Below are 13,670 nucleotides of genomic sequence, written 5' to 3' on the forward strand. Positions count from 1 at the left end.
AACTGCTGAATGGCTTTTCTCTATTGTTGTTTAATAATTAAACCATATGATTGATTATGACATTAAATTTTACTGGACAGTTGTTACATAAATTGTTGGTAACTATTGCCATAGTTGAATGATTGGATGGCACTACAGAAATCATATATGTACATAGTAAATAACTATTACATGTATGTATATGTCTGTATGTGTGTGTGTATGTGTGTATATATATAATATATATATATATATAATGCAAATATATATATAAATCTACTTACAAGCCCATAACTCTGTGTATACTTATACACATATACTTATATTACACATATATTTCTAAAAAATTTTGTACTTATCCATGTTACTTTAGCCAGTCAGGAAGAATATTGTTTTCTTTCTGAAAGCATAATTTATTTGACTGACAAGATATAAAACTTCTTGGATTGTTTAGATCTTTATGATATTTTCATTTGCTTTTAAAAGTACATTTTTAGTTAAGGTTTTAAAAAGTTTAAAGCTACTCATCCAGTACAATTATTAGTGTATTTTTTTGGTTCCTTTAAGTGTTTGCTTGCTATCATTTTATGTTATACTGCTTATTTTAAAAATTAGAGAAATCAAGAGAAGAAAACTAAAATCATCTATTATTTTTCTCCCCCAAGACAATTACTGCCCACTTTTTGATCTATTTTTTTTTTAATTTTTAAAAATTCTTTCTCTACCTCCTCCTTTTTTTCCTTTCCTCATTTTCTTCTTCCTACTTTTTTCCTCTTTAAATAATTCTGTGATGAAAATAATAGTACATAAAATTTTAATGGTATTTAGGATTATTTTATTTGCATAGGCTGTTAGACAGCTTACTAATAACACAAGTATCAGAAAAAGATAAAACCAAAAAGTTAAAGAAATCATGAGAAAAGCATTAAGGGTGATAGCATAATACAGTCAGAGATAAGATTAAATCAAAGAAATTCTGTCCATATGTGCCCTTGCTAGAAATGGTGTCATCAGTTTACCTCTTAGCTTCCCTGCAACCAAGGCAGGTGTGGAATCACATTCATTATTGACACTGCATGTTTAGAATGTTGATATTGAAACACCTTTACATTTCTTGGATTACTTAATCATGATCTAGTATTCTTAAATATTACATTTAATTCTGTTAGGCAATATTTTATTATTTTTTAAAATATATACTCATGCTTGGAATATGTATGTAATGTATTTTTTTGTTGGACTCTGGTATCAAGGTTATTCTTGCTTCATAAAGTTAATTGGGTAACATTTCATCTTTTTTAATATTCTGGAATTGAAATAGCATAGGAATAATCTTGAAAATGTGGAAGAATTCACTGTCTAGAAACATTTGAGCTGTCTGGGAAGGTAATTTTTTGATAATTAAAACTTCATTTTCTAATTCTTGGGTTATTCATGCTTAATATTTTTTCTCAAGTCAGTTGGTAACCTATATTTTTACAGAAAGCCATCTATTCATTTGAAATTTATAAATTTGCAGAATTTGTATATATTCTCTCTTCAGTTTTAATCCCCATTTTTAAAGTTGCATTGTTTTTTTTCCCATTTCTAATGATATTTGAGGGATGTTCTTCTAGAAATTAGTTTAGCTTTTTTTTTTTTTTTGGTCTTTTCTCATTTGTTTTCAGTTACCAATGCTTTAGTTTCTATTTGTCAAATTACTCACACTGATATAAAACCATCCCTTTAATTTTTTTTAGCAAGGTTTATGATATATGATCCACCAGCTATTAAATATCATGGCCAGTCAGCCAGAAAAGCAAACGAGTTTAACTTACTATCTTCGACCAAAAAACTTTTGGATTAGTTGTAAATTCAACTTTTACCCCTCTGAATTTTTGTTACTTCTCTCTTTGAAATTTTTTTGGTCATTGGTTTCCTGCTTCCACAGAAAGTTGACATCTTTGGGCATTTTCCTAATTTCTTGTGTTGAAAATTTAATTTATTTACCTTTCTTCTTTTTAAGTAATAGAAGTACTTTGACCTTATTTCATAGATTTTTATTTATAGTGGGTTCATTTATTTTCTAAATAATTTCTATTGTAGTTTTCATCATCTTTTGGATACACAATTTATGAGGGAAAGTGTTTTTTAAACCTTTTAACTTGTTGGAATTATTTTGTTTAAATTTTATTTTTAATCCTTATTAACATAAGAAAATATATTCTTTAGAATAACAGTGTCTTGGAATCTACTGATATTTGCTTTGTGGTGTACTAGATATCCCAACACTGTCTACCAGTTCAATGCTGTTGTACATAGTGGCTACTTTTATATTGTGGCTGCACTAAGCAGAGCACAGGCTTTGCAGTCAGTCTTGGTTTTGAATTCCCACTTACTTCCTGGATAACCTTGTATTAGTATATTAACTCCTTGAAGTCCCAGATTTTTCTACATGAAGTAGGTGTTCTGAGGATGGAGTGAGGCTATATAGTGTATTACTTGATGAATGGTAAGTGCTTAATTAATAATAGGTATAACTGTTATATTGATTTATTATTCTGTTCTTCTGTGGTGTAATTCTTTGGTTTGATCTAAAAAATACTGTTTGGGATTTTCAACACAGCTGTATCTGTCCGTTTCTCCATATGTTACTAGTAGTTTTTACTTTATGTGATTGGAAGTTGTTTATCATGAATTTGGCAGTATTTTATTTCTGTTATGAACTCTGTCTCATATCAGTTTTGAATGACCTACTTTGGCCTATTTAATGCTGGAATTCTATTCTAATATGTCCAGTCCTGTGTTCTTTTCTGTTTGTGTTTCGGAATATTTTCACTTACATCATTTCTCTGTTATTTCTCTTTGTTTTTGTTTTGTATGAGCCATGTAAGTGGCATATGGTTAATTTGGTCTTAGGAATATTAGTTCCCTTTGTGGTTTCTTTTCAAAATTTTCTTTGTAGCCTGTCTTTTGTTAAACCACCATTATTTTCTTTAGCAATATTACTGTCTGCACTGTTTTCATAGTGGCAAGGCCTATTAAAATTACTTAAGAACTTGCACAAAGAGTATATGAATGCTTTCTTGTAGAAGAAATTCAAATACAAGAATGTGTATGGCATAACGTGTGCTCCCCGCCCCATGAATGCTGCTCTCCCCGGCTCTCTTCTCTCCCTGAAACTAACCACTGTTACATGCACTGTGTATATCCACTTGGACATTTTCATTTTTATTTATGTCATACAGGTATATGCAAATGAATGATTTTACATATGTGAATTATGTAATCTGTATTGTTCTTCATCTTGATTTTTCACTTAAAACACACTTACACACGTGTCTTTGCATACATATGTGTATTTTTCTATCTGGAGTTCCTGGCCAAAGTATATGTGTAATTTAAATTGGAAGATTATTGTGTGTATTTTCACTTACTTTTCTTAACTGTAGTCTAAACTTTTCATTTACTTAAGAAAATAATCATTATTTGGCAGGGGGGAGGAATGCCATGAACTAAAAAGAGAAGATTAATAACATAAATTATATAAAAGTTTCCTTAATGTAAAAGACCGGTGAACATTAATTGTATAAATAAGTGTGGCAGCCACAAAAATGTGACACTCACATGTCCTTCAAGAGAATTTGTTGAGTGACCATACTTGACTGTCAGCCTCCAGCTGCTGTCCATCAGATCCACCACGGCATTCACTGCAGGTCCATTCTTCCTCTGGACTGCTTCTGGACTGAATGAGCACAGGGGACTTTCTGGAGTTGACCTATTTCTGCTCATTGTGGGATAGTTTTAACGGATACTTTGGCTTAAGGACTTTCCATCTGCCCGGCTGACTCTTCCTCAGAACTGGTCCATGGTCTGAATCTCTTCCTACCCAATCCTTCCTCTCTCTTCCCCATCCACAGACCTGCATCATGGTCTGAAGGCTCCCCCTGCCAATTGCTCCCTCTCTTTTTATTTTCCACTGGTATCATCTACTTCTAACCGAACTGACACAATAGGGGAGTCTGTAATATGAGTACAGTGTTGTTCAGACTGTATGTTTATAAAGTATGGGCATGTATTTTTTTTCTGTCTTTGTATATAAAGAAGTGTGAATAGAGGGAATTGAGAGTAGGTAGAATTGTCTGAACAGAAGTAAGAATTGTAACAAGTATAAGAAGAGCTGGTTAGAGCTGGTGATGACAGAGCAACCCACTAGAAAGGTAGTCCAAGTAAATTTGTACTGTTGTTGTTCACATCCAATGATCAGAAGAGAAAGGATCCAACAGGACTTTCTGGTACAAAAAGAGGGCCCAGGACACTTTCCATGCACCAGAACTGGAATCAGGCCTTTGTTCAAAGACTCTTGATTCCTTTGAATGGGGAATGGTATTCAAATACAAAGATCTGTGTCTCTCATTTTTTTAAAAGCAGATTTTACCCATTTCATGTATTATGATGACTGACTTTTTTGTTTTATCCTGCCATTTATGTTTTTTATAGATGCTGCCTTTTGTTTGTTTTATAGTCTCCTTTTATTTCCTATCTTAAATATATATATTTTTTGTTAAAAAATTTCACTGCATATAATATATTCTGATTTTATTTTTATTTTTTCAACTATTTGGATAAATTGTGTTTTATCATCCCTATTTTGGAAGTTATATATGTTGTTTCTTATTCCTGTGATGGCTTCCCTAGAGTATACATCTTTAACTTATCAATATCTAATATTAATCAGTACCTTGTATACTTTTCCAGGGAACCACAGTGACTTTGAAGCTTTTTATTCTGTTTACTCCTTCTTGACTTAATATGCTCTTACTGTGATATATATTTAGATCCTTATCTTTTAAAATTCCAAAGACATTGTTCTTACCATTTTATGCAGTTTTCCTTATGTTTTGCCTATGTGTTTATCTCTTTTTTCCTTTATATTTTTCTAGCATCTCAGACCTTTCTGTCTGGAATCATTTTGCCCTCTGCCTAAAGTATATCTTTTAGAATTTGCTTTAAGGGAAGTGGGAGGTCTGCAATTGATAAAAGCCCTGTTTTTTCTTTGTTTCAAATGTTTTTATATTACCTCATACTTGAGGAGTATTTTTATTATCGCAGATATTTTCCTTTAGCACACTAATGATGTTCCACAATTTTCTGGTGGCCACTGTTGCTATTGAGAAATGTCTTAAGTATGAATCTTTTCATTGAAGATAATCAGTTCTCTGCATCCTCCCTAACTTGTTACTTTTAAATTTTCCTCTTTTCTTCCCTATAGTTTCACTATAATGTGCTAGTTGCAGATTTCTTTTTATTTATCATGTTTTGGAATCATTGGGATTTTTGAATCTGTTGTTTGATATCTTCATCAGCTATGGAAAATTTTTAGTCACCATTTTTTCAAATTTTGCCTCTGTCCATTCTCTTTCATTTCCTGGGACTTTTGTCACATATATTAATTACGTTTTTTTCTCTTGATACTGGATCCTGGACAATTTCTTCTGATCTATCTTACAGTTCAGGCTCATAAATTCTTTTTTCAGTTGTATCTAGTATACTGTTAAACCTGTTCTCTGTATTTTTTAATTTGTTTTTGTATTTTTCATTTTAGAATTTCTTTTTTTTCTCCAAATCTAGTATGTTCTGGTGTTTTCTTTCTTTGTGTACCTGTCTGTCTTTAAATGTTTATCACTGTATTTAAAACACTATTTTTAGGATATAGTTGAGACCTACCATGGCAGTTCCTTTTTCTGGAGAAAAATTTTTGTCAGAACCTGAGATTTTTACTACTCAGCCTAAATATAAGGTTGAGGCTTGAGTGTCTCTGATCACTTTTGTGACAGAGCCTATGTTGAAAGTCTACACAAATGTTGATTTACTTACATTCACTCTTAATCTGAGGGTGTAGCCCTAAAGTGTCCCTGCAGCCATGGATACTTGTATATTTTGTGTATATAAAATCAGCTTCCACACTTCAGGGAGACTCTGGGCTTGTATTTCTGCCATCCTTGCCCCCTTTTTGGCAAACATCCTGTAAACAAAAGCATCTTTGAACTGGGTTTACCTTTCCAGGTTTTTGCTTTTTCTATATTCTGGCCCCAGTACCTCTTCATCATCCTGTAAGCTCTTGCTTTGAAGAATATATTTATCATGTAGCTTCCTTAGTTGTTCTTAGCTGAATTACCTAGCCTCCAAAAATTAGAAGCAGAAGTCATAATTGACCTTTAAGGTAGCAAAACTATTTCCATTTCCATCTGCCTCCCAGCTCTTACTGCATGCATACTAATTTTAACAATATCCCTGGAGTAGAGCAGGAGAATTTTTATATCATGTATATGTGAGCAATGCTATAATTGCCCTCTCAAGGCACATTAGTATGGACAACATCCTGACAGGTCCCAGCATATGAACCACATTGTCTTTTTAAAAAGCAATCATTGATTATTAGTAAGTTCTGCTGTTTAGATATCTGTAAAATACAGTATTAAAGTTTTGGTCCTTGTTATTGTTAAAAGCATTCTTTTAAATATGTAATAGCTGCTATTTGAATATTTTGTGTAAGCATATGACAGAATAGCTCCAAAGTCTCCTGTGTGTCGCATAGTTTGTCTTTGAAGAATAATGATGAAAGTTACCAAGTATCTTTCCTCTGTGTCCGGTAATTCTCTTACCTTCCATTGTGCTGTAGCTACTTTCCAAAAATGCAACAGAGAGGATGAGTAAAAATTCAGTGCTGGTGATTCCTAAATTACCTGTATCCTTCTCCATATCTGTTCCATTCTCAGTGATAATTACATGATACTTTTAAAAGTTGATTTTCTATTGAATAAATATTTAAAAAACTTGAAATGTTACTTGAGACCTAAAACTTTCAGCAAACAAAGCAGCAAAATGATTTAATTCACCATGAATCCACCAGGCTATGAAACTTAGGTCTTCTATTTGTTTCTGCATATCCAAATCACTGATTACAAGATAGAGAAGTAGCGCATTTAATAATTATCATAATTATTGCAGCAGGTTACCCTTACAGCAATAAATATACATAATATAACTTAACTGACTGATAGAGTTCAAACTATAAAGCATTTAAGGAAATTTTCATTCCAGTTAACATTTAGAATGCCTACTTGTATTTGTCAGTGAATAGTCGCATATTGACAATAAGTCCAAATGCTATGTTTTATTCATAATCCTGATGTTGGTATGCTAAATAGATTCAGTGCTAACCTATGATGTCACAGGATCATTGCTCCTAAGAACAGGGATGACAGGAATAATACAGAAGTATCTATTTGGCTAAAGTCCAACGATGAAGCCAAATTGTGGGTTTTGGCTAAATACTAAGGTTGCAACTGGACTTTGATGTATCTCTGGTGTTTTCTGGAATTCTACCTTTCCTATACATTACTCTTTTGGGAATAATGTTGTACTATGAAGCAACAGTAATCATAGGCTTTTAAAAATATTTCACTATATAATTTAAAACTTATCTTTTTTATCACAGAGTGTGCAAGCAAGCAGAATTTTAATTGAGAAATTTACATCTAAAAGCAAGGAAAGTGTTGTTACATTTAATCAGCGTAGGAGAAGTTCTAGGGTATGTATAATTTTTATTTGGAATTGTGGGTTGGTTGCTTTATCAGACTACAATTCAGATATTTCTAGTGTTTTCAGAAGTTATTTCTTGGTGCTTCCTCATTCTGGGAAATGCCTCAGAACATTCACTGGTGTCTTTGTTGAGGACATAGTTCCTCTTTTTCAAATATGTTGTCTTTATGACACTCAGAAGATGTTATTTACTAAGTAGTAGCAGGGTATCTGCTGTGAGTTTTCCTAAAATTTCTAAAATGTCTGGTTTTGCACTCATGTATCACTGCTTGCTCAAGCCTTAAATGATCAAAGGAACATGTTTATGAATCTTTTGACCAAATGGGGAAAGGGAAATTGTTTATGGCTCTGAACCAGAGTAAAGTTGAATTCTCTAAGTGGTGATTGGACTCATGCCCATAACTTTATTATCACTACGGTGTATCCAAGTAAACTAATCAAGTAACAAACACAATTAGAGAATAAAGAGATAGCAATTGAGGAGAGAAGGGTATGAAATTTATATCACTGGTTTAATAAATGTCCTGAACTTCATGGGAGACAAATAGGAAACGGTTTTATTTCCCTTTCCTCAGGGCCTTCAGCCCTCTACCCACCTTGATGATATGTTGGGATGCTGAGGGCCACATAGTAGGGAGCCTTATTGACCTGGGACAAATCACATCCCTATTCTAGTCAGTTCACTAGGTTTAACATGTGCCTATGCCTCCTTCCTTATTCCTCATACAGTCAGATAATACTTTTTTTTTCTTGGAGGGGGTGATTTTCCTATGTAATATAGATGACTTTCGCTGTTTTCCTTACAGCACTTACTCACTGTCCTTATGGATGTTTGATCTTTTCATTTCTTGCCAGCTTGAGTGATATGTGGGGGTTGGTGGTCATATCATTCTTGTTTACTGTTTCATCCACAGCACCTGGAACAGTGACCATCACTTGAAAAAATAACTGAACCAACAATGACACTTTGCAGTTTGGGATGCTTGGGTATTATTGTAGCACTGCTTATACCTACCTGCCAGATACTCCCATTTTTAGCAGCTGTTTCTAATCCCTCCTCCCCACTGCCCCCGGCAATATTCTTTAAACACAGGAATAATTATGTCAGTCAGTCTCAGGAGACTAAGTCCAGTGATCAGAGTCAGAGTGCTTAACGAAGCCTCATAACCCGGCCTCAACTGTATTTTCCACCTTACCTCCCATTATGCTGCTGCTTCCGTGTGACCTCCTTGTGCCCTGCACTCTGCCTGCACCAGAGTCCTTGGGGACTAAAATCTGGCACCTTGCTACTTCTCTGTGCTTGTTTAGGCTGTCCCGTTGGCCTGGGATATTCTCAGCCCCTTCTCAGTCTATGGGAATGTCACTGCCTTTCACAGGCCAGGCCTAATGCTGCCTCTTCCAGCCGGTCTGTCCAGGCTCCTTCCCGCTCAGAACTGACCTCTCCCTCTCCCGTGCTCTCTTTACACCTGTTTACATGCCAGCTTTACAGTCATTGTGACAGCTGCTTTGAATTATAATTATTTCTTTATGTCTGTTTTCACCATCATACATGAAACATTTTTTTTTTGGTACCTGCTACTCTATGTGGTATATTAGTACTTCCCAAATCTTTTAGTATATAGTTCTCAAGTGAGTAATAATATTCGTGTGATCTTCAGGAGTAAAAGGTTGAGGCTGCTCATGATTTAGAGGAGACTGTTCAGGGAACAGCAGCCACTCCAGATCCCACTTGTGCAGTCCCAGGGCTCAGGAGGTTAGTGGCTCAGTGTATCTACAGCCCATTTACACACACTTGTGCTACTTACTGGAAACTGGTGTTTGTAATATCAAGTTGAATTAAAAAAAAAGATAGTTTCCATTATTATAGACTTTTTAAAATTAATTGATGGATTTTAAGTTTACTCCTGTGAAGTCAACGATTTCAAAATCAGTAATAACTTGTAGTTTAATAAATATTTCTGCATTTCATAAATTTACCTAAAACAGTTATCATTAGCCAATTGTCATATGATATTTCAGTTTACCAAATAATATCTAGAGTCAATGCATATTTATCATTTGATTATTTCACAGTTTTTTTTCCTAAGAAAATCTGCATCATTTGAAAATATCCGAAAGTGTTTCAGTACACAATCTCCACAATTAAAGGTATGATAATTTTTCAGTTTCTGTTATTCAAAAAAAGTTTATATTTCTAGTAGTAATCACCACCTATATTTTTTGGTTGCTTTCTTGCAATGGTAGCATCAGTTGATTCATCCAGAGTTGATTGAAATCTTGGATTCCAGTGTGTATTTGGTAGCTGTTGGTAGGGCCAATTTTCAAAATCTCATGGAAGTGTCTCATATTCACACTTTGACTTTACTCGGTATATTATAAGTCAAGTCACTTACAGTATTGATCTACATGTGCATCGGGCTCCCAGTTTTAAAGCATTTTCACGGACACTATTCCAGGTTGATCTTGACCTCACAACATCCTGATGAGAAGGAAGATGAGACAGATATTATGCTTGTTTTATATGTGAAAAAGCAAAGGTCAGGTGATAAATGGCAGAGCCGGTACTTAAACCCACACCTTCTCTTACCAAATGCAATGTACTTTGCTTTGCAACAAGAATCCATAAGCCTTTTTGAGCACCGATCTTACTCTCAGCGGCATTAGCTCTCAGCTTCTGTTTTTCTCTCTGAAATCTGACAGTCAACTTCCTTGATTCCTCATGTTACTTGCTTCTAACTTGCTTTTAACCTGCTTAACTTTAGACTGCTTCCTATTTCATTTCTGACATTCTTCTTTCTTATTGATTTTTTGATTGTTCTGTTTTGTATCCCTGTACACTGACACTATCCTTAAGATTTTTTCTATTGATATATGACATTATATTATTTTGGGTGTACAACATAATTATTTGATATTTGTATACATTGTGAAATGATCATCACAGTAAGTCTAGTTAACGTCCATCATCCCACATGCATTTTTTTTTCTTGTGATGAGAACTGCTAAGATCTACTTTCTTAGCAACTTTCAAATACACAATACGATATTTTAACTATAGTCACCATGCTCTACATTAAATCATCCCCAGGACTTATTTATTTTACAACTAGAAGTTTGTACCATTTTGCCCATGCCCCACTCTCTGCCTCTGGCAACCACCAATCTGTTCTCTTTGAGTTTGTTTTAGATTCTGCATATAAGTGAGATCATACAGTATTTCTCTTTCTCTCTCTGACTTACTTCACTTAGCAGAATGCCCTCAGGGTCCATCCAGGTTGTTGCAAATGGCAGGATTTCCTTCTTTTCTATGGCTGAATGACATTTTATTGTGTGTATATCTCTGTCTATATCACATTTTCTTTATTCATTCATTGTTGGGCACTTAGGGTGTTTCCATATCTTGGCTGTTGTGAATAATGCTGCAGTGACCACAGGAGTGTAGATATCTCTTCTAGATCCTGATTTCATTTCCCTTTGGATATATACTCAGAAGTAGGATTGCTGGATCATGTAGTAGTTCTATTCTTATTCTTTTGAGGAACCTCTGTGCTATTTCCATAGTGGCTGTACCAGTCACATTCCCTTCAACAGCATACAAAGGTTCCCTTTTCTTTAGAGTCTCACCAGCACTTGATGTCTCTTATCTTTTTGATAATGGCCATTCTAACAGGTGTGAGATGATATCTCATTGTGATTTTGATTAGCGTTTCCCTGATGATTAGTGATGTTAAGCATCTTTTCATGAACCTTTGGTCCTTTGTATGTCTTCTTTGGAAAAAACCTCTGTTGGGTTCCTTTGCTCATTTTTAAATTGACTTGTTTGCTCTTCTTGCTATTGTAAAAGTTCCTTGCATATTTTAGAACTAACCCCTTATCAGATAGATGGTTTGTAAATATTTTCTCCCATTTCATAGGTTGCCTTTTTATTTTGATGACAGTTCATCTTGCTCTGCAGATAGTTTTTTAGTTTGATGTGTGGTCCCACTTGTTTATTTTTGCTTTTGTTGCTTGTGCTTCTGGTGTCATATCCAAAAAATTATCACTAATACGAACAACAAGGAGCTTTTCCCTATGATTTCTTCTAGTTTTACAGTTTTGGGTTTTATACTTAAGTCTTGAATCCATTTTGAGTTACTTTTTGTGAGTAATGTAAGGTAGAAGTCCAATTTCATTCTTTAGCATGTGAATATTCAGTTTTCCCAGGACAGTTTATTGAGTTTATTGTACTTTCACCATTGAGTATTCTTGGCTCCCTTGTCAAATATTAGTTGATCATATATGCGTGGGATAATTTCTGAACTCTTGATTCTGTTCCATTGGTCTGTGTCTGTTTTTATGACAGCACCCTAAGCTGTTTTGATTACTATAGCTTAGTAATTGAATTTGAAATCAGGAATTGTGATGCCTCCAGTTTTTTTCTTTCTCAGAATTGCTCTGGCTGTTTGGGGCTTTTTGTAGTTCCATATAAATTTTAAGATTTTTTTCTCTGTTTCTGTGAGAAATACTATTGGAATTTTGATAGGGTTTGTCTTGAATCTATAGATGGCTTTGTATAGTATGGATATTCAAAAATACTAATTCTTCTGATTCATGAACATGAGATATCTTTTATTTATTTGTGTATTCAATTGCTTTCATCAGTATGTTGTAACTTTTAGTGTACAAATCCTTCACTTCCTTGGTTAAATTTATTCCTAAGTATTTTATTATTTTTGATACTATGGTAAATGGATTACTTTGTTTCTTTTTCAGATAATTCATTATTAGTGTATAGAAATGCAACTGATTTTTGTATGTTGATTTTGTTTTCTGCAACTTACTGAATTCATTATTAGTTCTAACATTTTTTTTCATGTCGTTTAGTGTTTTCTCTATATAAGACCATATCATCTGCATACAGAGACAGTTTAACTTCTTCTTTTCAGGTTTGGATGGCTTTTTTGCTTTTTATTTTGTAATTGCTCTGGCTAGAACTTCCAGTATTGTGTTAAATAAAACTGACAAGAGTGAGCACACTTGTCCTGTTCCTGATCTTAGTGGGAAAGCAATCAACCTTTCACAAGTGAGTATGGTATTAGCTGTGAGTTTGTCATATATGGCCTTTATTATGTTGAGGTATGTTCCCTCTGTAGTCACTTTGTTGAGAATTTTTATCCTGAAAGGATGTTGAACTTTCTCAAATGCTTTTTATGTCTTTATTGAGATGATCATGATCCTTACCTTTCATTCTGTTAATGTGATATATCGCATTTCTTGATTGGTGCATGTTGAATCATCCTTGCATCCAAGGCATAAATCACACGTGATCATGTTATATGATCTGTTTAATGTGCTGTTGAATTCAGTTTACTAGTACTTTCCTGAGAATTTTTGCATTGACATTCATGGAATATCAGTCACAAAAAAAGAAGAAAATCTTGCCTTTTGTAACAACATGCACGGACCATTGGGCATTATGATAAATGACAGAGAAAGGGGGACTGGATTTAAGATGGTGAAATAGAAAGATCCTGAACTTACCTTCCATCACACAAAAAATTTAAAGTTATATTATTTGGAATAATTATCCTCTGAAAAGGACCTGAGAACTAGATGAAGAGTGCTTCCACAACAAAGATAAAAGATGCATCCAGATGAGTAGGAGAGGCAGAGATTAAAGAGACAACAGAAAAGTTCAGTGAAACTTAGCTGGTTCTTTGAGAAGATAAAGTTGACTAGCCTTTAGCTAGACTATCCAAGAAAAAAAGAGAGAGGATTTAAATAAATAAAATCACAAATTGAAGAGGAGAAGTTACAACTGATATTGTAGAAATACAAAGGATCATAAGGGAATGATGATACAATGAATAATTATATTCCAACAAATTGTACAACCCAGAAGATACGGAAAAATTACTAGAAACATTCAGTCTACCAAGACTGAGTCATGAAGAAATAGAAAATCTGAATAGACTGATTTCTAGTAAGGAGATTGAATCAGAAATCAAAAATGTCCCAACCAACAAAAGTCCAGGACTAGGTAGCTTGCTTCACTGATGAATTATTCCAAACAGTCATAGAAGATTTAATACCTATCCTTTTCAAACTCTTCCAAAAAACTGAAGAAG

General features: G+C 33.9%; 1 protein-coding gene across 1 annotated transcript in view; it reads left to right on the plus strand.

Annotated features, from left to right (window-relative positions):
* Nucleotides 1-13,670, plus strand: part of TTC6 (tetratricopeptide repeat domain 6) — a 155,964-nt gene that overhangs the window by 87,257 nt on the left and 55,037 nt on the right. The window contains exons 9-10 of the mRNA XM_032481922.1: nucleotides 7,460-7,552; nucleotides 9,637-9,711. Of these exons, the coding sequence (XP_032337813.1) occupies nucleotides 7,460-7,552; nucleotides 9,637-9,711 (168 nt within the window). The remainder of the gene's footprint in view (nucleotides 1-7,459; nucleotides 7,553-9,636; nucleotides 9,712-13,670) is intronic.

This window comes from Camelus ferus, chromosome 6, assembly GCF_009834535.1.
Source record: "Camelus ferus isolate YT-003-E chromosome 6, BCGSAC_Cfer_1.0, whole genome shotgun sequence".
Taxonomy (NCBI): Eukaryota; Metazoa; Chordata; class Mammalia; order Artiodactyla; family Camelidae; genus Camelus; species Camelus ferus.